The 27,419-nt window shown below is 42.9% G+C and overlaps 1 protein-coding gene across 2 annotated transcripts in view; it reads left to right on the top strand.

Moving 5' to 3' along the window:
- The window catches only part of TMEFF2 (transmembrane protein with EGF like and two follistatin like domains 2), a 141,664-nt gene that overhangs the window by 55,093 nt on the left and 59,152 nt on the right, over positions 1–27,419 (top strand). For both annotated transcript variants that reach the window (XM_068948285.1, XM_068948284.1), the window contains exon 5: positions 26,838–26,934. In XM_068948285.1, the coding sequence (XP_068804386.1) occupies positions 26,838–26,934 (97 nt within the window). The remainder of the gene's footprint in view (positions 1–26,837; positions 26,935–27,419) is intronic.

Consider the following 27,419-nt stretch of genomic DNA (forward strand, 5'->3'; position numbering starts at 1 on the left):
GAGCGTGCAGCCAACGTGGGGTTGCCCCAGCAGGAGTGACAGGCACGCTGCCCTCAAGGGGCTCCTCCGTTTCCAGGGGATGCTGCGCCGTGGAGCCTCCTGCCACCGCACACCCTCCAGCCTCAGCCCAGTGCCCTGCAGAAGGGCTGCCTGCTTCATAAAATGTACATTAAAATGTTGCCTGATCTCTCAAAGAAAGATTAAAATCCCAGTAAAATCCTATCACCCCTGTCTAGTGATTGGCCACCACCTGATGCAGGGCATAGGGTTTCTGGAGCAGCAAAACCTCCCATCCGTCAAGCTGCTTTCTGGTGAGACTGGAGCAGGCGGGGAGAGAGCGGAAAACGTCAGTGGTTTGAAAAACAACCAGCCGAGCTCTTCAATCTTCTGGCAGCATGACTGCAAATCTGATTTCAGATCATGTTCCAAAATACACAGAGGCAGCCAGATTTTATTCACTCAGCCAAACCCCTTTCATTAATGTGATAACTTTCCTTCCTTCCCGAAGAAAAGGCAGAATCCACCCTTCTCCATTTCTACAAATTGTTCAGATTGAGCCCACAAGGCTTCTTTACTCAAGCATGTGCCTAACCTCTTGAAATGCTGAAGACTGAGTCATAGGGTTATTTTTTTGAATACTGTAATTAACACTTGGTCTTGGCCCTCTTAGTAGCCACTTGTATTCAAAGCATGCAGAGCTGCTACCCTGACAGCACCGCCACAATAGGCCTGGATGTATTTGCTACAAGTCTGTTAAGTTGCTGGCAGTACCCTGGATTGCCATAGAAATGTGAAATTTGTGGAAAGGAACTTCATAGTTGAATGTAGTAAGTTGGTAGTTTTAAAAGGTGAAGATATGTGGTGTTATTTAGATAGTCAAGGCACAGATCTTGCAGTAGCTAGCGTTGCTCCTCCTGAACTTGACAACGCAGTCCCTGGTGTTCTTTGCCCTTGTGTACCCTGCTCTGTATGTGCTCTAACCGTGTGAGCCAATTTTCTAGTTATCTACACACCCACCTACTTCTCTCAGGTATTTTCCAACCATAGCCATGCAGATACATTTGCATTAAACCTTACACAACATGCCACTCTCCTGCAAAGAGCTCTTCCACTTCTAATCAAGTAGTGTAGTGTTGCTATAGTAATTTCTTCTTACCTGTCTGTGAAACATCTGCGCTATTTCGTCACCACAAGCCCTGTCTTCCAGAGAGCTTTCCGATCCTGACTGAGAAGCTGATCTTTGAGAGGAGAGCTGGTCGGCAGCGAGAGCGTCAGCTCAGAATATTGCAGAGTTGCGTTCGCTGACTCGCTCCCAAAGACGTTGCTGAGAGGGCCAGTGTCTCACTACCTATTTGTAAACCACGGGTCTGGGTGTGTACACTAGCCATGTCCTGTCCCCGTATAAGGGTGTTATTACGGCATAATCTGAGCCCCTACCCTTGCTGTGTGTGAGGGGAGAAAATCCAGATGTACGGCTCCAGAAAGAAGCTGTAGCGTGGGGAGGCCAAGTTTGGGGGCACCAAAACGCTGCAGTAGGCCCACGTCCTGCAGTCTCAGCATCACCCCTTTGCTTTAGGTCCTTCATGTAAAATGCGGACAGTGATGCTCTCTCTCTAGCAAATGTTCCATGTGGATAGATATAAATATTTTATGATGCTCAGTGGAGCCATATAACTACCAGATATATTGGAATAGAAATCTAGGAACCAAAAAGATGAATACATTAAGAACCAGTAAAACACTGCGATTGCCCATCAAAACCGTCATCTGTCGCCTTCCACTGTGTTCAGCATCACAAAAACTACTGCTCTCCTGTGCCAAGGAACTCCTTTCCTTACCTACTATCAGGTCAGGGCTCACCTGACTGGCCCTGACGTTTAACGTTTGAGTGGGAATAGATGTTTCTGGGATGCTATCGCAGACTTCTGCTCTGGCTTGTGACATAGCTGGAGAGCAGGTGACATTCACATGAGAATTTGCTAGCTACGTTTCAGGCCAGTTAGTCGACCTGTCAGAATAAATATCCTAAGGGCTCAAGGGTCGTCACCTGTTTTGTCTCCTTTAGGGGACGAGCTGTTTGGTGTGGGATCCATAGCGCTTAGCCTTCGTGCGACAGTTGTGTAATCTGGCACATGCTCATCCGCCGTCACTGGAGCTGACACTGTGCCTCGTGTCTTTTTTTCTCTTTTGAGTCTTTTTGGCAGACTCTTCATCAGGTGATAGTAGAGTTACCTTCAAAACTTAAAAATGACGTGTAGTCTTAGAAACATAATTGCAGCACTTAAAATCCCAAACCCATCTTAAGTGTGCGTGTGCGTGTGTGTGTATGTGTAGGAATAGGTAGAGAGAACAAAAATATAACAGCAATTGCATGAAAGCATCTTCACTCTTCGAGCCTGTTCTGTGCAGGCAGTGTACAAAATTGGTATGAATTGTAATGTACACTTAAGAGACCTTGAGAAAAAGAATAAATCTGCAGCAAGTATTTTGTTCTGAGTAGTTGGTGGAGGTTGTGGTTGACTCCCATCTAACTCCAAAGAAAGAAGCGATACTGCTGTTTAAAATTTGTAGGAGCAATTAAGGAAGAAGCGCTGGTGTCATGAGGCCTATTCAGAATTCCAGAGCTGTTTTATGGGCTGCCGCTGAAGAGCGCGAGCAGACAGGCGGGCTGGCGGCCCCTCAGCAAGAGCGGCACGGAAAGGGAGACTATTAAGAAGGTTTGGCCTTTTGCACACTGTGCAGCAGTGAGCGGTATGCTGAAATATTATGTAGATACTGGAGAATGTCTACTGGTATGATGCCAGTCGCGAAAGATAAATAAAAGGTGCAACAACGTGATCAAAGACTCCTCAGGAATAAATCACTGAGCTATGATCAAGCCGCTGGAATCTCAAGCCAAAGCAGTGAAAAGAAAGGATGCGAATGCATGTTTTCTGCATAGACTACAGGAAATTGAATGTCTCCTGAAAGGAACTCTATCGTTTTTCCATTTGTTAATGATACCTGTGATGTGATTTAAAGTTCAGCTGGTTTAGCCATTTAGAACTGAAATGTGGATATTGGTAGGAAGAGGGAAGAATATCTCACAAAGAGATGGTGTTCGTGACCTGGCAAGGGTTCTTGCAGATGATTGTAACAGCTTTTCAACTCCTTAATGGCCTTGTTGCTTTTCTGAAATAGTTCTGAACCAAGTGGTAGAGAAGCGTTTGTAAACGCCGTGCGCCCTTTTACCTGCCTGGGCGTACTAAAAAAAGCAGAAATGCTCTTCAGGAAGGTATTTACACGCGTGCTTAGGTTGTCGCTGTTTTAGGAGGTCAGAAATGGTGTGATTCATGGTAAAAGTTAGTTATTACTGCTTCAGAAGGAATAATATATTTTCTGCATCAGATCCTGTATTTGAATAGGGTTCAGTAGAGAGCAAGATAAACAAAATTTGGGACCTGAGAGCAGAGAGAGTGACCATGACTAAGTATAGACCGTGCTGGTTGAAACAGAGGGAAAGGGGCAGACCTCTCCCATAGATGCACATGACCAAATGCTGACATGAAATTCTCTGATAGCGATGCTGAGTAACTTCTGTTGATCTAGTTACGTAATTAAATAAAAAGCAATGGTTAAAAAAATATTCCTGAGGAAAAATAGGTGCTCTGTAAAGGAAAAAAATCTTCAGTCAAGTTTAAATATGGACTTTTGTTTGTAAATATATTGTGTAAAGGGCAATAAATAAATAAGAAAAGAATTTAGATGCTAATAGAAAACACAGTGCTGAATGTTTTTTTACTTGTTCTAAATAGTGCTAGTGTGGTATAACGGCTTTATCGAACTTCTAAATTTTCATTTTATCAAGGCATAAATAGAAACATTTTCCCCCCAGATTTGTTGGGAAAAAATTAGTTTTGGAAATTTTCACTGCCATTTTGAAATCTAATTACTTCAGAAGTCTTGTTCTACATTTAGTTGATTTTCATGCTAAAGCAAAAGTTTTGATCTGGTGATTTTAGACTTTTTTTATTTCCAGTTTATGCATGCTATTTTCCAGCGGACATATGTATGTCTCTAATTTTTTAATAATGAAAGAAAAGCTTGAAAAAGTCTTGAATAAAATTCTTTATTGAAGAATAGCCTTAGTCTCATATGCCAGAAAAATATCTCAAAGAATGGCTGTTGCCGTAGAGAGATCTATGTGTAATGTGTGAGTGTAGGTACACACATACACATGTCTGTATTTTTATTCATTTCAACACTGTAAAAATTCAGTTTATGCTTTCAGTGTTCTGTAATTCTGTCAAATTCTCCAAACCAAAGCAGAGTGACCTAGCATTGCAGGACAGACATTTTCTTCTTCAGCATCGATAAACCTGTAACCAGAAAAAAAACTGTAAACCAGAATTTTAAAAAAAAAAAAAGGGTTGTTTAGATACAAATCCAAGAGCAAAACTGAGTATATTTAAACAGAATGTGCGTGTATGCCTTATAGGTCACATACTGCAGGGGGTATTTAGTAACCCGGACCACAAGACCCTAGACACTACTTGAGATAGCGTTCACACTGTTCTTGAGTGTAATTATCAGGAAATGCAGAGGGATCAATCATGCTTGATGCACTGAGCAATTATATTTTATCCCCTGAAAATTATTTTGCTGTTCAGGGAATGCAAAGTGTGTGAATTTTGTTTTAGCAAAAAATACTGTTATCCAAACAGCTGCATTAACCGAGTAGACAGGCAGGTACAGTGTAAGGCCTTGAAGTTGCTCAGATGTTAGGGAGACACTCCCCATAAAATAATTTGATTTCAGGAATTCTAATCGAGCTAAGAAATAAGTGTGTCTGTGGGACTTTGCAAGCCTTTGAGAAGAACCGTCGCCACCCCTCCTTGGCTATTCGCAGATCCAAACCCTGTGGCAGGCGCTGCGCTGTGGTCAGCATGGGCCGGGGGATGGAAACCGGGCAGGAAAATGAACCCAGAGCCCGACAGGAAGGTGTGAAGCGAAGAAATAGAGTTTGGGATTTAAGAGGGATAAATACAAGATGCTTTGATAGAAAAGGGAACCGTGCTTAGTGCCCTGCTGCAGGCTGGGTTTTGGGTATGCACTTCCTCGCAGGCTTAGCACCTGGCACAGGCCCCGGCATTGGCAAAGCCGGACTGCCAGTTTTGCAGGCCAGCTTATCAACCAGCCGTCAAGGCACTGGAGGGTTTTGTTCCTATAAAGCATCTTTCTGGAACTAATGCTGTGCATGGCTGTTTTTTCCCCGCTTGCTCCATTAGCACTTTGATTAAGCCATCTATGATAGTAAGGCTATAAGAGAGAATTTCTGACTTCATTAATAAAGCGGTAACGTGCACCTGAAAAAGAGCATGTGGTCGATGTGTGTGCAGGTTCTTTGGTGCAGCTGGAGCCCTCTCAGCTGGCTCCTGTTTGCCGCGCTGCCGGAAGCCTCTCCCAGGCTTCTGCAGTCTGTCTGCAAGGGCTTCACTTCACATATTTCTTTATGCTATTGATGCCTTGACCAAAATGTTGGAGGGCATAGTTCAGTGGTACTAAAAAGCAAGACTATCTGCAAACGCCATACGTCTGTGGATGTACTCGCAAATGGCCAGTCAGCTCAGGTGTGGATAGCTGAGATTTTGTGTCCTGTCCAGATCTGAGGCAGCAAAGTAAAAACTGTGCTGTAGTGCGTGAACATGTCCCCCAGGGACCTTCAGGCTAAAAAGACGCTTGGAGGAATAAAACAAAATTGGTAGCTACCTCTAATTCTTTCTGCTTTGTTTTGCCAACGTAACTAGAAAGGTGATGCTGCCTGGATTTAAGAGCAGGGGACTGAGACGCTAGCAGTCAGTGTTCGCTACGAGAGTTCGCTATCGCCTTCCTGTTGCACTTCAGACTGTTTCTTCTCTGCAGCAGTAATTTCCCTGCCTGTAAAACAGAGGTAAAAATAGCCAGCACTGGAAGCTTTTTTTTGAAATCTTGGAATGGAAGATGTGACACAGATGCCAAATTTTGTTAAACTGAAAGAAACCTTATCAGATGATAGGCTTGAGATTCAGGTCAGTTTGATTAATCATCTCTGCCTGGACTCCCGAGACTCTGCCCGGGAGGAAGGCAGAGTTGGTGCTGGTCTGCTGCGAACTGTGAGGAGGAGCAGACCGCCGAACAGAAAGGGACTGGAAACGGTTCCCGATTCTCCGAATGAAGCCAGCATGAATAGTGTCTGTTCAGTGTTATCCCCTTGTCATATTTTACTATCTGTGTTTCAAGTGTGACTGTTTAACCAACGTTTTTCCTTTCTCTTTTTCATTTTTACTCTGTGAACCTTGTTGCTGTGAGGTGCGTGATGGCTTGTCCTGAAAGCTGCTCCTCGCACCGGAGCCACTCGGGCTTGTGGGAGCCTTGCGTAGCCCTTCCTCAGACAAAATAAGCGCCTTTTTATTGAGAAAGTAGGATATAAAATTCCCATGAAAAGAACTCACTGCAACTATATCTGCAAAATATGCAGGTGATAAGAAATTAGGCAGGCACAGTGGGGTTGGCCTCAGAGGCCGTGTGAGTACTGCTAGGCGAGAAATCATGCCTGTGGGGGTTTGAGTAAATGAGATCGCACGCGCTGCACAAAATCAAAGCCTGTGTTTGTTCTTCAGCCTGTCCGTCACTCCGTTAGCATGGCTCCATTTGCACCCCAAACGGAAAAGCAGCATAAAAATGTTTGGAAAATAAGAGAGGCAAATAATCGTGCTACAGGAAGATATTTCTGGTTGGTTTTTTTTTTTTTTTTTTTAACGTATTCACAGGTTAATTCAGGTAGGAAATTATTCTGACAGGTAGAGAGTAAAGTTTGCTCCCATGGGATATTTGTGCTTTATTTAGGACTTAAATGAAGCGTAAAAGCTTATGAAAGACAGAAAATCCTTCATCAGGGAACAGAACGCTCTGAACTTAAAATACAGATGCTCCAGTGCCACCTTCCCCCAAAACATTTGGAGTTGTTCCCCAAAAGCAGTACGAGGAGTCAGATCCTCCTGCTGCGCCTTTTAATGCGAGACAGCGGTACGCCCGGGGACCTGGTTCGGAAGGCCCTGTCCTCTGTCAGCGGTCTGTCGCTTGCAGCGCACAGGGAGCTGCGCGCTGGCTCTTCGGAGCGCTTCCTTGCGGTGGGCTGCGGTTCGTTTTCTCTCCACATGTAAATGGTCTTTTTTAACCTCTCCTGTGCGTACTTCAGAGGTGTCAGGCTCCCAGAGAGGATAAATACTCTTTAGAAAAATGAGTGGTTGTTTCCAAAACCTTCCATTGCTGTGAACAGACTTCTAAACCGAGCCAGGCACCCAGAGTAAATTATGACAGCCCTGCACCACGCGTAACTGGCAGAGAGCTTTCTAATGCGCGTTTTCCCCATGAATGAGTAGTCTCCAGTTCTTCCCATGGTTAAAGCATGGACATGAGCGATGCATGTTGTACTTGCAATCCAACGTGGAAATATTATTGTGGAGTCTGAGGTAATTACCCAGTTGTTCCTTTTATTGCATGTAATTACAAGAGAATACTAAAGGGATAGTTTAGAGCAACATAATGTAAAATAAGGTACATGAAAGCAGCGGTTAGATTAGGTGATGTTTACATTTCTCCAGTTCTGAAAAGAAAAGGCTTTTGCACAGAAGCATACCCATATCCACCGTATGGTAACTTATTTTTCCCAAGTAATTTTCCGGGTAAACATCCAGGGCTTAGTCCCAAACCGTTAGGAATCAGCTCTGCTCCACTGAGGTCAAGTGGGCACCCTAGCTGTCTGTGAGCTAGAAGTATTTCCTCCTCCTCCCCTACCGTGCTTTACTTCTGATAGCATAGCTTTTCTTGCGTTTTAGACTGGCACATGCAGGGCAGAACTTATCCCACGGTTTTCTTCTGAAGCCTGATTTACACAGCATTTTTAGCAGAAGGAACACTTCATCTTCTATTACAAATACTTAATACATGATAATAAGTCTTGGTACACCAAGACTTGTCCCAACCACGTTTGGCCGCATCCTTTTTTTCTGTACGTGTATTTTGTGTATGTAGATATGGGGTTGGATTGCTTTGTTACATTTACGTTCACATTGCTTAGTTACGTTTATAGGGCCTGGTCTTCCTTGTGCTTTTTTGTCTGAGTCCTTTCTGCCATGTCATGTCTAGGGGTAAAACATAAGGGCTTTGCTGAAATAGTGTTTGTACCAATACAAATTTACTGCATCACAGTGAGTTCAGGTGACTTACCTGATGCTCAGCTGCCATGTGAATGACTAGGCTGTGCTGCTTGTCCGTGTACTGTATCTGCTCAGCCAGACATAAAGGGTTTAATGTGATTGTTAGCAGAGGTAATGGAGGGAGTCCCATTGATTAGAACAGGACCTGAATCAAACCCTTCTTTTTTCCCAGCAGTCACATGGGACACTTTTATTATTCTGGTCTTTTTATTTTTTCCATCTGAATGCACTACAGACTATTTGTCTGTCATTATCCAAGATTTTTTGGAAGGCAAAGTTGCCTCTTAAAAAGAGATTGCCTTGCTGAGATTTTTTCAGCTGACTATTTCGCCTTGCACTAATAAGGTTAAAGAGGTTGATTTCCCCCAAAGCTAAATAAAGAGAAAACCTGAAAGTGCTCAGAAACATTATATGTATTATTTTTAATTGTACTGTGCATCATTAAAATGTTCATGCATTTCATACGTTTCTGGCTGGAAATCTCCCATTTAGCTTTAATAGCTAATTACCAGGCATTCACATGGCACATGCATGCTTATCGGATCTGACAGATGGATATGTCTAGACCTCTGATTCATCATTTTATATATCCTTTCTGAAAGGCTATTTGCAAATAAACTGTAATTCTGCCCTGGGCCCCACTGGTCACAAAGGAAAAGGGTGGGGGGAAGCCTGTGTGCACCTAGGCAGCTCCGTGGCATGGGTGCTAGCTGGAAACACCAGAGGCCAAGGAGCCTTTGAAGACTGGCTTTGCTGCAAAGGGGCTGTTCACCTCTTGGAAAAGGGAACAGAGGGGAGAGCTTTTGTGCTGGGCCTCCGGCGGTTGCAGCACAGAAAGCACAGCTCCAGGGGATGGAGAACAAAGGTGGCTGCAAGCCCTCTCCACCGCATGACTCACGGCTGTTGCATGGGCTGGGGAGGCACCTGACATACATTTAGGCAGTCACAGCCTGCCCCAGTTGAAAGTAGGGCTCCCCAAGACATGTAGCGACTGCTTTGCAGTGCATAGATTTCCTAGCTGGCAAGTGCAAGGAGTCGTTCCCTTGCCGCCTTCTGCCCTTGTACTGGGTACACGCCCCAGCATGGTCTGTGATGGATGGCATCAGGTTTGGCATGAGGTGCACACAGCGCGCTCTGGCCATGGATGGTCTCCTCTCTGGTGCCCGCCATGCCCTTTGCTGGTGGCAATCTCTCTGGGAAATGCAGTGCATTACCTGTATTACCTGTATTAACATAGATTTTGCAATGAATTTAACAAAAATATTTATTTTTTTCCCCCTTTAATGAGAGCTATGCTTTCTCTCTTTAAAGAAGTATTTTATTGTAACGGAACAAAAAGTTGGTCAACTGGAGCAGACATTTTCTACCAGCCTGTCTAACAGAAAGAAAATTCTCTCCTGGGGGAGGAAGAGGAAGCAGTCAGCTACGCTGCTTCTTTAGGAGCATAAAAAGAGGTGGTGTCTTGTCCACTAGGTCCTAGGCATAGCCAAAACCTCTAATTCTGCAGGAGTCTGGCACTTTTGTAAGTTATGCAAAAATACCTACTGGCCTCATAAGTTAGCAGACACCACGGACAGAGCCAACATGCAGACGTTTTAATAACATTAACAAAAAAGATTCCTTGGTCTCAGTGGGAATTTTTACAAGTAAGGACTGAGTCATATGTAGTATGGAGCTCAGCCATTGCCTCGCCTGCAGCAGAGGGATCATATAGACACATAGTTTTGGAAGTGACTTCAACTAATCATCTTATCCATCCTTTGTGAGTTTGGTAGGCTCAACTACAGTTACACTGTCCATTGCTGAGATTTGCCTAAGCCAGTCTCAAAAGCAGCTTCTGAGCACACAAGCTCCATCCCTGTGTAGCCTATTCCAGAGTATAAAATAATTCTTAGAAGTTGGAAAGATTTTCTTCCTAATATCTAACTATAATCTCTTTTGCTGTAGTTTAAATGAATTATTTCTTATCTCAGAAACAGTGGATGTGGAGGACAATTGATTATCCTTCTTTTTATAGCAATCTTTTTAACATTCTTTTTTTTATATCAGATGACTAGTCTCTCTTCAATCTCCTCTTTTTCAAGCTAAAAAAATTTCCACTCCTCCCAGCTCACCACCGAAGTCATGTTTTCTAAGTCTTGTCATTCTTGTGGCTCTCCTTTGGACTTTGCTAAGGTGGCCACCGCAGCATTTCCCTACCTGAAACCTCACCAGCATCAAGCAGAGTGGGATAAGAACGTCTCAAAAGCAAGTCAAAAGTGGAGAGAAGTAGGCATTGGACTAGCCAAAATGTTGATTTCTTTTTTAAAAGCCCAGAATAAAGTGGGGAGTGGAGTTTCTTCTGCATTAATGATTTTTCTACCAGTTGTCTGATTCTGACTTTTACTATCTCCAGGAGGCTAGTACTGACAACTTCCATCATTTTAAAACAATTTGGTCATAGATAACCAACGAGCAAGGCTCTTGGTCTCTGTTGGGTTTCGTGTGCTAGTTTTCTCCTTGGAATGGTTCACGCATTTTCTTTTTTGGTGTTTAGTCGCACATACCTAAACTTATGAGAAAACTGTTTATCCTTTCTGTCAGAGGACAGAGTCTTACATGTCTCCGTATTTTGTAAGTCTGAGTTTCCCCTAAATAACTGTTCTTACTTTGACTTGGATTTCAGTTTAAAAAAGCATTAGCCCGATATTCATTCAGCAATGACAGTAATAGCCCATTCATAGAATTTTAAGTCCTGAGGGTAAACAGCCCATTCCCTTCAGTGTTCATTAAAAACAAATACAGTTTGCGCCCTTTGTCTCTTCCCTCTTAAAAAAAACCTTTACTACACTGCTTGCTAGTGAATGTTTCATTATTTGTTGTTTAATTGCTGTTTCATACTTGGCATAAAAGATGTAAAATAGAATGTGACCGCTAGCGGGATAATTATTAGTAATGAACAGGAGAAAAAGACCCGCAACATCAGTGCCTGTGGAAATCCTATTTCAGCAGCGTTCGGTATCATTAGCTGTGGTAGCGAACCCTCACAGCTGGGACGGTGAACCCTCGCACGGTGAGGCACGTACAGTCGTTCCTCTGCGGCGTTGCGCTAGAGAGCGCTACCATTTTCTCACTTGTTTCTATTGTTTTGAAATGAGATCTACAGTGTGTGGACACGACCTCTTGAAAGGAGCTCCATGCTTGATCATCCCCATCATATTTAACTGGGGTTTATAGTGTCCACTTGAGTGTGCTGACACAGTGGGTGAGAAAATAGAGAATTAATCTTCTATCACATTGCCTTCTGTAGAGAAATTTCCTAATTAAACATAGCAGAAAATCGCTTTAAAAGTAAGAGGGGGAGGAAAAATCCTTCCTCTACTGTGGGCATGGCCAATATTAATTGAAAAAAGTAATTTATTCATGCAAAGCTTCTAACAGCACCTCATGTCCGCAGTGATTTTCCTAACATGGAATTAGTTTTGCCCCCAACAAGGACTTGTCTTAGGAAAATAGAAGAACATACTATAATTACTGGTTTCCGTCTGGTTGGTTTGCTTCGGCTTTTCTGTTTGGATTTATCTCTGTTTCCAAAGTTCAGAAAAATCCCTTGCTAATTGCCTCTTCTCTAAGATCTTCTCACCGTAGTAGTTGCTTCACATACTGAGAATTTTCCATTTTAATATTCTGGTCTATTAGTTGCTAAGAGCAGAGATAAGATAAAAAGAAATGAAAGCCCCCTTTTTAAGCATTTTTGTTTTAAAATGACAACTTTAAATGTATTACTCTGTTTAGAAAGAAAAATCTGAGGGCGCAGCATTATGGGTAATGATATGTAAATGACCATTCATGCATGAAAATCAGGGCCACAGTTGAATGTATTAAGCAATGACTGATATAATCATTATTTTGGATTTTGCATCTGAAGAAGGGGGATTGCAGATACCAAGTCAATTGCGTATGTGAAGAAAACATTCAGTTGCGTATGGAATAAAGAATGTTTTCAGCATTTTTCTGTTAAATATCCTAGTGTTAAGCTGTTTGGACTTAAATAAGGTCAATATGTTGGTTTTATGCTTTGCGTATTATCGCTGGCTTTCGCTTTGGCAGAGCCTCCCTTGCTGTCTCTGTGCAGCATGACATGGTAGCGCCAAGTGTGTAGCGTCAACTCTCTTCAGCTCTCTCTAATGCTTTTATCTACAGAAAGCTGCCTACCGCTTATATGGAGCGGGAGCTCAGGGGAAGTCAGTCACGGGGATGAAAAAAAATCCGATAAAAATGCATCATCGCGCCGTTTCCGTGGTCAATCTGCTGCTTCCGTGAGCTTGCCCTGGTGGGCAGGGGCGGCGTCAACGGGGAGGCGCCGGGCGAGCAGGCGGGCGCCGGTGGGCTGGCACGGGCGCCTGTCTCTGCGCATCCCGGGGCTGACCCCGAGGCCTTACTCTTTTCTATACATGCATTAAATGTATACCTGTACACGCACGTGTCCATACGTATCTTCTGCACAGTGCCACCCACAAGTAAGCTCTAAATAGGCTGCTCTAGTGATCAGGGTGCTCTAGTGACCGGCGGGGAGACGGTCTGCGGTTTGCCCCAGATACACTAGGAAGTTGTCCTTTCGGGTTACAGTCCGGCAGGTTACCCTCGGACGTGCTGCTCTGCCTCACAGCCAGAGCTCTTCGTCCGTCCTGGTTTGTAAGCGCTGCTTTCGTGAGGAGGCTGAGAGTCAATACCGAAAAAGAAGAGGACGTGTTGTCGGCAGGTACTGGAGACAGTCATGTTTCCTTGTCTCAGTTCGTTTCGTATAGCGAACTTTTTAAAAAAAAATCAGTTTTGAAACAGGAAAAATATAAGCCTCTGTTACACAGTATCTACATTAATGGATTCCTTTTATCAAAGGCAGAAAATAGCTATGTTACTAAATATAATTAATGCATCTAGAGTTTGGAGAACATTATGCTAAACGTCCGTGATACATTCTCTGTCCCCTTGGGCAGTAGCATATGATCAATTTTGCTACTCTGTCCTTACCTAATTATTGCTGTCGCTAATGAGGGGAAATAGAGAAAAACATGTCTTAGTAGGTTAATAAACCATCCAGAAAATTATATTAGCAGGATCAGTCCTTAATGATTATGGTTTCTCGTGGTATTAGATCACCTGGAAGGTGTTTTTAGTAGGAGATGGGAGGGGAAATTGGCGTCCTTTTATAGCTGTTCTTGCAGGTGTGCTCAGCTGATTTTTGAGAAGAATACAAGTCAAAACTTCTGCTCAGGAGTCTGGACTCTTGCAAGTGTGGCTATACTTATTAGAGCTGATTTATTTCATCGCATCGTCATCTGGAAGGGCAGCAAATATAGGGGATTTTTCTACCTTCCCTTCTTCCGCAAGTATTTGTGGCATTTACTTTCTCATGATCTGGTTATGTGCGAGTTCTGTGTTGCTTTTCATAAGTTTTTCATGAATAAGCTGGCAGTGTCGAATCAGTTTGAGCAGCTTCCAGCTGGCATTTTTCTCCTTTCTCTTGCACTGATGATACACCTTCATTTACAATGTAGTGTCTGGCTTAGCATCTGTCAGGTTTTTCCTCATTTGTTTGTTTTTTGTCTTGTTGTTGCTACTTTAAGTGCCTGTATGTGCCAGTACTGCAGCATACTGAGGACAGGTTTATTCTGATAAAAGCATTTCTCTTCAAGCATGTCCACGGCATGAGAAACGAAGGAGGAAAGATCCTCAAACATCAGCATCATTTTTTTAAGTAAAGATTTTCGCCAAATTAAGCTGAATCACAGTCCTCCCTTTTAATTTGTTAATTGCGCTTCTGCAATGGTAATGCAATCAGTGATATAGCTAAAGTGTTTGTGTGTGTGAATCAATATTAATGAGAAAGAGCATATTTGCAAAGTGTGATACCTATCAGCTATTTGCTTTGCAGTTGCCTGCCTGTATAAAGCTGCTTTGAAGCGCGCCCACCTGAGCAGCGCAAAGAAGCAGAGTTGCAGAGAGAGGGCGAGGGGGAAAGGCTCTTCAGATCATTAAATCCCTGTGGTCGCTTCTACAGTTTTCCTACCTGTCAGGCCCCCCCGTGCAAGAGGCTCAAGCGTCAGGGAGCGCAGGGACCGCCTAGTGCCGGCCCGTCTGCCCTCGGATAGCGCGGCTGCGTCCCGCGCCTCGGCCAGAGCTTCCAGCGTCTCCCCGGCCTGCCTGACTTTGCAGGTGACAAAACTCTGAGTGATCTCCGAAAGGTTAATCACTACTAAGTGAAAATGAAATCCGGCGTTTTCCTGCTGGGCTTCCAATTTTCCGCGTATACAATGCATTAAAACAAAGTGAAATTAAATGTTTAAACCTTTCATGCCATATGGCCCACTTTATATCATAAACACACATGCAAAATTATCCTCAGAGGGGCAACACTGTTCTGGTGTAAATGTATTCAAGCCCACTGCTCTCTACTGCACACATCAAGGTTGAGTTTGACCTGTCACACTCATGCTGTTTGTCCCGTTAGTAGAGATCTGGGAATTTTTTTTCCATATACTGTCATGTAAATTCTGGCTGACGCTACACAAAAATGGAAACCCCGGTATGTGCACAGACCAGGCCCGGTGAGGCTCCTGCTCTGAAACCTGTGTCCCTCTTCGAGGAGGGGCTGTGCCACTCATTAAACCCTTTGCCTTTCCGCTAAGATTGCCAGCCATGCTGCCAATATTTTGGATGATTTTTGTACTGTGTGCACAACATCAAAAAGGAGTACAATAAACCAGTCATGGTGCTATTCTCACAATGCCTCAACTTGCTACTAATAGTAATGGATATGCAAAGGAAAAACAAGTTTCTGCTGAAGGGGTGTCATGCTGCTGGACATTTTCGCGTAGTTAACTGGTGTAATATATGTTTGTGTTTACTGAAGAACAGAGTTATACAGAAGATAGGTTCTATGTTGCAGAAATATTGTATTTTTCTCATGCAGGATTAGAAGCTTTACAGGCATCCTTACATTAGCTTCTGGCAAATATTCTATTAGCTTCTAGCAAGTACCTTAAGGGCCTGCTCTCCCTTTGTATCCTGAGCTACAGCAGAGGCACTGGTACTACCTATCTACAGACTTGCTGTACCTTTGTACGTGTTAGGAGGGATACTTTTACAACTAACTCTGAGCTGGATTTTCTTCTTTTTTCTTGAATGGAACAAACAAACATAGGGATGAGCTTGTGTCAAGCCCTAGTCTGTGCGAATTCCGAGAATCTGGCTCAGAGGTGATAATTATGAATCAGGAAATGATACTATGGAAATACTAAATTATCCTGGGGCTGGAACTGTGAAGGCGGACTGGGGATTGACTTTGCAAGGTTGATGTCTGAGCTGTTGCAGGAGCAGGCAGATAAGGAGACATCTACCATGGCTCCTTGCCAAGAGAGGACAGACTTGCTGAACATGATTTTTGATGGCCAGTTTTGGTACTTATCATGCTATGGAGATCAGACCGAACCACATCCTTCTGAGACCCCATTACAGAGTATGAGCTTGTCCCGCGTCTTCTCAAGTGCTGAACTCCAGGCCTGCCCCTGCTCTCAGTTGCGTATGTGCAACTGCGTTAGCACCGTAGAAAGAAGCAGAAAATAGTGTAAAATGGAAGAAAAGTGGAAAATGAGAAAAAAACAACATTTCTCCTGTTGAGTTCAGCAAAAGGTGGACCCAGCTCATTTTACAGTAGAGCCACTTTACACCACACTGCTTATGTAAATGGGACATAAGGTAAATTGTACTTTCGCGCGCTCTGACGCTCCCTTACATTGCCAGAGTGATTTACAGAAGCCTTAGTGTAAATTAGAACCAGGACTAGTATCTGCAGTCTGCATTTTGGGATTTAAAACCAGTCATTTCCGAAGATAATTGTGGTGCAGTCAGAACTAGAAGCAGCCCCCTAAAATTGGTTAATACCCAGATTTGGGTTTCTTCAGTGGCTTAAATGGAGTGGCGTATTATCTCCTCTATAGTCTGCCCAAAAGATAGATTTGATGTCTGCGAGCAAAGACATGAAATTGCTATAGGCTTCCACTCTTATAGCCTGCCACCTATTTGATTTATGTGATAAGTGATCTCAGATGACCCTCCAAGGCACTGAACCATTAGAGAGTTATGTTGCACAGCGATAAGAAATCTTCAGAGATACCTAAATCTTCTTTTACCACTGGGAGTTTCATCTGTTCTGGAATAAAGAACATTTTTATGTATGATGTTGCTATCTTGCTAGCCATACTAATATTCAAAAAGATACACAGACTTAAATCAATAGCAGAGTGACAAAGACCTTAAAACTAAAGTAGTCACCAAGTGGCTGCCAGACAGCTCTTTTAGGTTTTATCTTTGTTTCTTTCACTCTGTTTCTTGAAAGATGAGTAGCTACAAGGGTTCAAATTCAAGTGTCCTGTTAATCTTTCCACCAGGCGGGAAGCTGGCAAAAGCACCCTTTCAGTGCTGAAAGCCCTGGAAAGTCACATCGCCCATTTTGATCTTCCTTATTTTAGGCTTTGTGAAATCACGAATTGGGTCCTTCTTTATTGTTTTCATTGGCTTTATCTAAATGCAGTGATCCAAGTTCCGCTCAGCCTGGAATGAATAAAAGTGCTTAGGATCTCAGGTAGGATGCGAGGTCTTGACGGGGGGAAGGCACAGTACTCAGGTTTACATCCAGCAGTTCCCGCTGAGGAAGGTGCTGCTTATTCGTATTTCTCCTGTTGAACCTATATCTAATGCAGTATTTGCTTGATAGACTTTGCTATAAATGCAAGGTATAATATAGTACATATGTTCGGTCTACCAGCTTATCTTTGCATCATGTGTTTAGTACATCAAGCATAAGATATCACGTGGCAAGCTCTTGTTTCAGGCAGTACTGGATCCAGCTCCTCCCTAGACATACAACAGGAAGGCAAGGGGTGCAAGGACTGACTAATCCCTGCTTGTCAGCAGAGACCAAAGATAACAGGGCTCTTTGCAGTTCTGCAGGAAAAGGATATTTCGGGCCCACCTTGGCAGCCAGCAGAAGTGATAAAGGGGATTTGTGATCTGGCCTGTTTCCCTCTGTTCTAGCGCTCAGGGCCAGCTGGCCACAAAAAGCCCGCGCTTGACTCTCCTTAGGAGTAACCTCTGGTGGCCGTTTTTCTGACAATAGGAGAAGTGTTATGATATTGGGTACTTTCCTGAAATGCAGCTTCCCATCTCCCTCGACACAGCATTGTGGCTTAATGAGCTGTGTAGGCAGTCTCCCTGAGGGGGGAATCAGAGGTGATCTTTTTCTGTTTCTCCTTGATCCTAAAAAATCTTCTGGTTCCTTGGAATTAGGACAATAGTAATCTCCTTCCAGGCCCTTTAATAACAGCCTTGATTGGTGGCCCTTCATCGTGCATCCATGCAGGTGGGGGCATGTCCACTTGGTTGTTTTGTTCGCACCGTTGGGCATATTGAAGTACACGACAGCAGGGACTGATGCCACAAAAGCCTGGGCAGCGTCACAAGCATGTTTACAGCAGCTGTATCTATTCCTTGAAAATTCTCCTGCAAGGAAGTGATTTCTCTTTAAAATTAAATTAATGCAGGGGAAAGATGAATAGTCCCCACGTGCTATTTGGCTTTTTGCTCAAAGCTGTTTATGAGAGGAAGCTCTTGGCAAAATTAAATGAACCTCCTCTTCCTCAAGCTGGCAAATACTGTCAAAGCTGGTCATCTTACACCTTCATAAATCTGAGATGTTGGCATCCCACATACACCAGGCAAACATCAAATTTTGTTGGGGAACTGCACAAGGGTGCAATAATCACAGCTGTTTTGTGTCAGCATTCAGAAAGCTTACAATAGAATTTTATTCAATGAGCCATTCCTTTTGAAATGCCATTAGAGATATTTGCTAGGAGAAACTGGCCTCGACTAATCGTATTTAATTTTTTATCAAATGCACTGTGGGAACAGCAGGGATATGCATGAGACAGAAACAAGCAAATAGTGTTTACTTGGAATAAATAAACTTTGAGTAAGAATTGAATTCATTCCCTCCTGGCTACATTTGTACGAATATAGACAAGTCCCTACAAAGGTTTGTAGAGGTTCACATCCTTCAGACCCAGGTGCTCTGAGAGATCTCCAGTTGCCCCCACTGAAAGCAGAGAATTGCAATTGGATAGGTGCAGAAGAGCAATTCTGTTACTGTAAAACCATTCCCATTGCATCTGCATTTAGCCATAATAAATGAAGTTCAGAGGCTGTCAAGATTACACTGCCTCTCCAGTGGAGGTTTCCGGTCCCTAAATTTGATGACCCCCTGGAAAAAGCCCATTTGTAAGAAACTGAGTTGTGCACACTGAGAGCCACGCAGATTTCCGTGAGCATGCTACTTTCCTCGCAGCAAATGGCATCTCTTTAGAAGAGCTAACAGAGCTGCTCCCGTGCTTGACCTTATATTAGAATAAAATGGAAGTATTCTACAGTGCTTTTAATATTATCTGAAAACAGCATGCATATATGTGTGTGTATATATATGTTTATACCCAGACCTATATATATATAAAATATATAGGTATATGGTTAAGCCACTTTTTCATTACTCAGTAAAGAGGAGGTGAAGTGAAAATTGTGAATCTCTAATTCTCACACTATTTAATCACGCTCCTTCGCTCAAAGCACTGAGCACAGACACATAAATAAAAGGAAAAGCCAAAGACGTGTTTGTTCAGGATCATCCCAAATTGGGCTTTGGTCAACACTGAGGTTCCCCAGCTACATACCACAACCCTAATAACAAACAGTAATAAAACAGTGAATCAAACTCCATTTCCTCTTGCGCTACCAGGGAGCCAGGAGGTCTACGAGAGAAGGTGCTGTCGGAGATCTGCGAACTCTGCCCATGCCTTCTTTTTTGCTAGCACAGGATACCTGAAAATGGCTGTTGAATTCTTTAGTTCCTAGTGTTAGCCAGAAGACATTTTCCTCTTGAGCTCAGAAGAGACAGCTGGTGAGGGGCTCGGGGCTTGTCTCTTTGCTTTTCCCTGAATGTTCTTTGTAGCCATTTATCAAAATTCCTCAGTGTTATAGCATAGTTTCCTTACTTTAAAGGAAATTGAAAACCTGGCGATGTTGGGGGAAAGAAGGAAGACAAAAGAGAATGGGAGGACAGGCAGGCATGAAAGAAACCAAGAAAGGAGGTAAAAAGTAAAGGTGGCACTAGAGAGAGCAACCGTACTCAGTAATAATGTGAAGAAATTTTTATGCTGGTTATTTACTAAACTTAAGGCACATCTTAGACTCTGTTTTCTTACACTAATTGTACTGTATCCATGGTAGAATTGGAGCCTTTAGCACAATGCATTTGACAAGAGCGAGCTCTGTTTCAGAACTGGTTTTTCCCTGTTTGCCATACACTCGGCATTGCCCAGGACTGAAAAATCTTGATTCGGGCCTGTAAAAATAATTAGATTTTAAAAATGATAAACTTGATTGATAGTTTCTAGTATTTATCTTCCTCATAAACTTCTTTTTCCACAGCCATATGGCTTAGACATGCCTTTCAAAATAAATACACATAGAAGCTGATACTCTTTTATATTGAGATAATCCAGCAGCTGTGATTTTAAGAAAAAATACAACCTGAGATTCACAATAAAAGTATGAGAGCTGGAAAACACTGCAAATTGAATCTGATTGGCATCAAAGCAGTGCCAGGGTATATCTATGTAGTCTTTAGCAAGAAGATAAGAGTACATTTCATCCACAGTCTGAGCTGGCTGGATGCATCTAGTTCCACCCTGAAAACCCTGTTACGTATTTGCATTACACTGAACTCAGCCCGCTAAAGTTTTCCAGCGCTGGGCTGAGAATTGCAATGTGAAGACGCCCAAGATGGGCCCTACAGCAATATATGATCTGGTTTCATGGGCAGTCAATTCAGATATGTCGCAGCACTGTCAACGGTTATGACTATTTAAATAATCTGCCCACCGATGACAGAGTGTTAATTTCAAGGATTGATCTTTGGTGGGATTGAGAACGTGATCAAAAGCCTGTTAAATAAATGAGAATGTTTCAGTTCTCCCTGAGAACTTCTGGACCAGGTCCTGAGCTCGATAAAGACACTGTTTTCTAATGTTGTAAGTGATTTCCCCAATGTGTTTGTGTGGGAGAGAGAGGAGAGAGAGGACATTTGTATTTATTGAGATGGAGCCAGACAGCAGGAGTAAAGCAGAACAAGACACGTCAGAGTCTGGATTTACTACGGATACAGTAGACCATTTTCTTTTCATTTTGACCATAATGTTGTTGTGAGCCTCTCTGCCAGACTTCTAGAGCAGAGTCATTCGTGAGTTGACCCCCTGTTTCACACCCTTCATTTTTCTCACTCTGCAGGTTTTGACTGAGCTAATGCTTTCAGGAAAAAAACTTATTGATTAGAATGAAGTCACTTTCAGCATCTGGGCTTTTATTTCTCTAGTTTGTGGTGGGGTGTTTTTAGCCATTTTGTAGAGGTGCATGCGATGTTTCTTCTAACACATTTAGCAAACTCTGCTGGCTTCCCTGCCTTTGCTTCTCAGAGCTTTCTCACTTTGTCCACTCTCCTTTTGACCTACTCAGGCCAGTCCTGCTAATACTGAAGCACGTGACAGGATCATCTCCACTGCTCTGAAGTTCATTATTCTTTCCCTCCTCCACATGTCAATTTGCACATTGCCTTTCATTCCAAATCATGAAAACAGCTATCGCCCCTTGTCACTGTGTGATTGTTATGATTACCTATATTTTGCAGCCAAAAACGATTGGGTATCATACTATCATGATGTAGAGCAAGCTATTTTTACAGTTCTTTGTGTAACAATAGCAAAGAAATCCATCCCATCATAGCAAATCAAGTCTAGTATTCAAGTATTAATTAAGTGGTAATTTATGCACATGACCAAAACGTTAACATTTGTCCCTTAGAATTGTCAGAGTGCAGAGTTACTCCGTTTAGCTCAGTCATCCATAAAAATCAGCTCTTGGCTCGGCCACCCCCAGGCGGCAGTGAAAAGCCCTGATCTCTGAAGGGTGAGGAGCTCTTTGCCCACACACACCTAGCGGCAGGCGCCGGAACAGAAAGGCAGCCAGCCCTGCCGGGGTGCAAGCTGAGATGCAGGCTGCATTTGTTGCTATGCCGCTTCCTTCACCTGTGCCTGAGGAGAACTAAACCCTCATGGGTCATGTTGCTGACAGGAGACTTTTTTTTATCTAGTGGAGAAGGACTGTGATAGGCCAGTCAGCCCCTGAGACTGCTCACGGCAAGTGGGTTGAGCCTGGTGGGAGCGTGTAGGGAACTGTGCAGCACAGCCCAGCTCTGCAAATCCAGCCTTGTGTAGGCAGGTGTCGGTGGCAACCTGCAAGTCTATGTTAGCCTGGGACTGCGCTAAGCGTAAACGTTTGGCTTAAGGCATGTTTATGCAGCGAATTCCTGGAGACAGTAGAGGCGTGCAGACGCGTTGGCGAAGAAGTGCAGGAGGCATTAGCTTGGGCTCAGCACTATGCTGAGGGGAGCACACAATTTTTGGTCAGGTGCAAGCATAATCAAAAGATAAGTTCAGACTTGCTCGGAGACTGCGATAATGAGCTCACCTCTGATCACATCAGTCTCAGGAAGATTTCATAATACAAAAAAGCAATCATAACAAATTCATGACACTCATATTCCTTTATATTCTAGTGTATGTGATGATGTTTCATAATGTGTATTCATTGAATTTCCCAGTATGGTTAAAATATACTGAATAAGGATCATTATAATAGTAGTAGTCTTACAAAGCCCTCTGAAAACTGAACTGAGACTCTCTGGGTTTTGGCTAAAACATGGAAGTGTTTTAGCCAGGAGAGATTAGTGTTTAACTGATGTTGCCACCTAACTGCCTCTCTCCATCCTGGCTCACCAGCTCCTCTTTCCATGCCCAGTGACTCCTCAGTGTACCAGCCGTCAGGCGAGGGTGTGCACGTCCCTTTTGTCATTTAGGAAATAGGTGTCACTATTACTCAGTTCAAGACTGTGAGCTGCTCCGTTTATCGCTAACGGTCCTGTTTTGGCTGCTTTTCTGGAACTTGCCAAGAGTTTATTTTCATTCCGCCTTTGACATTCTTGGGACTTCTTGAGAAGGCACTGAGCAACAGCTATCTAGAAGCTCAAGCTACAGGGGTTTCGGTGTCTATTTGTTAAAATAGCTAAGCCACCAGTAATCAACTCCCAATAAGGTACGAGGTTTGGAAAGCTGTATATATAAAGTCATAGCATGATTTGTCAGGGTTGTAGCACCTACAGAAGACTCTTGCTGAAATGCAAGAAGAAAGCAGTTTTTACTTGGGGACAGTTTGAGGCTTCTAGTTTCTCCTGATGCTATAGGAGATAAGCAGAGAGTCAGACCAATGTACTGATGATACTTGCTTGCAAGCTAGTTTCTCAGCTGCAGAAAAAAAGTCTCTCAAGAAAAAAAATGGTTTCTCTCTTCTGTGGCTTTCAAGCAATATAGATATTCTTGAAATCAAAACGATGTGATCTGAGTGCAGTGAAAATGCCAGAAAGAGAACAAATGATTAAAACAGTTGTTGTTGTGGTTACCACAGTCCGTTGACTCTGTAAATCATGTGTAATGCCTTCCAAGCTAAAGAATTTGTATCATTTAGGAGATTGAGATAGTCTCTGAAGTGACTTTCAGAGAACGTTAGTGACCTTCTAACCCATGTCAGCATGTTTCCTTGAACGCTGGAAGTTGCTAATCTTGCTAATACAAATAGGAATTTGCAGGTTAACATTTCTCAATTGCATGCATAATAAGCAGTGAGCTTCAGCGATTAGCCTCCCTGGAGCTCTGCTACATTAATACAGGGTCCTGGTGTTAAACCTCAACAGTCGCTAATACGAGAATTATGTAACACGTATGAAAAAAGAGGAATCTAACTCCTTTTATTTTTAATAAGAGGAATCCAGAGCCTAGATTATTCCCTGTAACTTCTTTTCAGTTGAGATAGGAAAGCAAGTGCAAATCAGCAAGCACAGCAAGGGAAAAAAAAGAGTCACCTTAGAAAATGAGCGTACCTAGTCCTGAACTTAAAAAGCAGCAGGCGATATAGGGAACATAACTCCTTCTTAGATGTCCAGATATATCAGGGCACTTATCTGCACAACACGGAGAAAACGAGCCTCTGCACATGTCAGTCTGCACATGTGGGTGCATGTGCCAGTGTGCGTGTTTGTATAGGGAGAGAATACACACCATGAGGAAATGTAAATAATAATAATCTCTGCAGTTACACAAAATAGGAAAATAAAAAGAGGGAGAAAAACAGTTGTTTTTTAATCAAGATACCACATGATGCTTGGATATTTAATGACAATGTACAAATTGATTATGGAAGGCTAAATGTAGAGCTTTTTCAGAAAAAAAAAGAGAGAGAGAGAGAATTACCTATTATTTTCTAGTAGTATTAAGTGCATTGTGCCCTAGCGTGGATGTTCCTCTCTAAAGCAGTTATTTCTCTTCTGAGTGCTAAACCTCTCAAATGACTTCTTTAAATGACTTACGCAGCTATTTTGCTTAGCTTGTGGCGTGGAATCGTGTGCAGTCCCTGATCCAGCCACACTTGCTGGGGTGTTACGGACAGAAACATGGCAGGGAGAAAAGAATTAGGCACATACTTTCATGAAAAGGAAATAGAAGGATGGTGACGTGCAGAATAAGAAAAAAGGAAAAAAAGAGAGAGCTGTTTTCCTTGAAGAATATATTCTCCCCCTCCTGGACAGGAGCAATTGCCATATTCGTGGAAGACTGATTGTTAGGTAAGGAGCGCTCAGCTGTTGTGAAAAGCCGCCTGCCCGCGGCCCCGTTGTATTTTGCATACAGTCGCTCATTCCGCTCCCAAAGTATCTGCCAAATACCTTGTTCTCTGTCGCTCCGTCTACAGATGGAGCAGCCGTGGCACAGCGAAGCAGTGCGACTTGATCGCCACACAGAACTGAGACAAATCCACATCATGTGTCCTGGCTGATATCTTAACCACTGGACGTCCTCTGCCAAGACTGCCTGTCAAAGTTGCCTCCTCAGAGAAAGAGATTTCTGTAAAAAAAAAAAAAAAAAGAAACTCAGTTAAAAACCCAGCCCTGAAAGCAGCTGCAGACAAGTGGGGAGGAGCAGCTTGGGCTCCCCAGTGTCGCAGGTGCAGGATCATGCGTGTGGCCCACCGAGGTGCTAATGGTGCGAGGCAGCAGCACGTGCACGCTCCCCTCGCCCTGCTACATCGGCTCTTAACAACGAGCGAAAGAATTCCTTCGAAGTTTGAAGGAAACGTATAAAACACACTTCAGACCTTCCCTGCAAAACCTGACAATGCAGCAGAGCAAAAGTCCAGGGCATGTTTTCTCTTTCCCCATCTTTTTTGTACGTGAACATTATGAATATAAAGCTGAAGAAACTAACACTTCTACAAATAGGGGGGAACTGTCTTTTTTTTCTTTCAGGATCATCGGAAAGCTTATCGTAGGTGAAAATTTCCATTTTAGTATCATCTAAATTCGAGCAGTGCTCTGATGAGGAGCTGCTGCAGCATAGCTCATAGCTAAACATACCAGCAAGTCCTTGGATTTTATTAAGTTGAGCAAAAAAACTCGTGAGACAAGCTGTCTACCTTAGCTATTTCCGTGGTCCATATTAATGTAGTATCTAAGCATATCACAGTCTTAATGTACTTGTTTTCATATTCTGTGATGGTAGAAAGTGATATTATTCCCATTTCACGAGGTGGGGAATATGACAGAGGTTAAATAACTTGTCCAGGGTAACAAAGGAGGTGTGCTGTAAAACAGGGATTAAGGTCACACTGTCTCTTTTAGAGGCAAAAACCCTTTCTCCTCCAAAAGCTTTACAAAAGCTTAGGCCTCTTCTCCTTTCATCAGAAATAACCAGAGCAGCTTATTCAAAACCAAAAAGGCAGCAGTAACACCCAAGCTAACAGCCCCTTGCTGTAGATGCACAACCTGAGGCAGGTAATTAGTCCCGCCAGTGTCGGGGGGCTGCTGTCATGCTTGGCTGTATCCATGTGCTTTGGCAGATGGGAACCGAAATATCTCCCTTGCCGTAAACCTGCACCACGCTTCTAAATCCACATGAAAGAAAAAAAAAAATGAAAGGACAACACTGCAGAGAATGTTTATGCAGATAACAACATCCATCAAAGTTCTTGCTTAACGTCTGGGAGGGTTTAATTATTCTGGAACCATCAGAAGGATATTGCTACGTAGTATGTCTTGCAAGCAAGGAAGCACCTATCAAAAGATATCAGGAGGTGCTTATACACTGTTGTACAAATGCAGATAATGTTTCTTTTGGATCTTTTAGCAAATCCCCTTTTCTGGGTGCCTACCTTAGTGGTCTCTTTCTCTCATTCAGTACCTAGATGTCAAAACTTCTCAGTCCTCTTAAATCCATATTCTTATTTTCCTCTCAGTCCCCTCATGTTGTTGACAGCACTTAAGGGCCGGGTACAAACCTTACACAATTGCAGAGACTTGTGTTGACTTTCCTGGGTTTCAAATTTAACCTTAGATATAGAATTTAGGTGAAATGATCCCAGTTTTCTAAGGTTATGTCTGGACCATGCCTGAAGGCATGATCGCAGCATCAATAGGGCTGCCTTATTTTAGGTAGATTTTAGAAGTAGACTGGGAGCAATGTAGCGCAGTATTGGCTGGCAAGCCGATCAGGGACTGTTGGTATTTACCCAGGCTGCTGGCCTGTGCGAAAAGCTGTGTCACCACTTCTTCCCTGCCTCTCACCAGCGGTCGGCTCACGTAGCTCCTCTCATGGCTTTGCTGCTCTTCCCCCCGTCTTCCGAGGTTTGCCAGGGTTTGGATGAACATAGCTGCTCCGTAGGGCTTTGTCTTGCTTAGAAAGCTCCTGCATTGCTTAGAAACTTTGGAAAACCTTGTGCTGCAGGGGCCTTTGGAAAAAAATGGTGCTTCAGAAATGAAAGGAGGTCTGGATAGACTTCTCTGCCTATACTGGAGATCATCCCCTTCTCTGGACAGCACTAAATCTTACTTGCCAGAGATAACTAGTCCTTGGGGCTCTTTGCAATACTTGTAAAGAGAAAAACGTTTTGTCTTTGGAGCAGACTAGATTGCACCGCATGACAAGTAATTTCAAAACATTTCCCAGGAAAATATCCCCTTGGGTCCCTCTCAAGGCCTTCACCTGTAAAGGACACGAAGCAGAGTGTGATACTATCAATACACCTCAATTATTTTCCCAGGAAACAAAGCAGTGAGGTTTAGTGCTGACCTGACCTTCCAAAGTTGCAGCTTCATGGAGTCACTGTTTAAATGGATAAAGAATAAAAAGAGGCTTTCCCCAGGTTTGCTTTTAATGCCATAGTTCAAGAAATTTATCACGGACCAACAAGGAAATTGTTGTGTTGGTCCCATTCAGAAATACTGTCTGTTGGCCAAGCAAGGGCTTTGTGAGCAATGCATTAAACTAAGCGGGTGAATAGATTTTTCTAGAGAAGTGCTTCGCTACAGCCTGGTGTTTACTAATGTGTATTTTTCTGCTTTCCATCAAACAGTCAATGAAGGCTCAGGTGAAACCAATCAAAAAGAGACATCGACCTGTGACATTTGCCAGTTTGGGGCAGAGTGTGATGAAGATGCAGAGGATGTTTGGTACAGTAATTTGGTCTACTCTTTTATTTTAATGAATGTCCTATTATTTGACGATATGATGGTTCAGAAAGCATTAAAAATATTAAATATCGAATTTTCTGCACCCAGAGATTCATCACACAATGACTGAGATGGTTATTAGTCTGTAAAAATGTATAAAAGTCTGTTTTATAATCTTGAGATATGCACAATTTAGCAAAGTCTAGAAACACACAGTTATCCATTTTGTTGCTGTTATAACTTGCGTTATTCCATCTGAAGGTTTTACAGCTTTATTCTCTGATAAAAGTAGAATTGGGAAAAATAATTGACCTAGAAAGGCTTTCCTGGTTGAAAAGTATCATTATTATTATCATCATTTTATGTTACATTTGGCATTCGAAATGTTGGAAATCCCTCTTGCCTTTCTCAAAGTTCTTTGAGTTGAAGAAGAAGACCTAGCTGTCAAATATTTGAAATAATTACAGGGTACATTTAGACATTGT

This window comes from Struthio camelus, chromosome 6 (genome assembly GCF_040807025.1).
Source record: "Struthio camelus isolate bStrCam1 chromosome 6, bStrCam1.hap1, whole genome shotgun sequence".
Taxonomy (NCBI): Eukaryota; Metazoa; Chordata; class Aves; order Struthioniformes; family Struthionidae; genus Struthio; species Struthio camelus.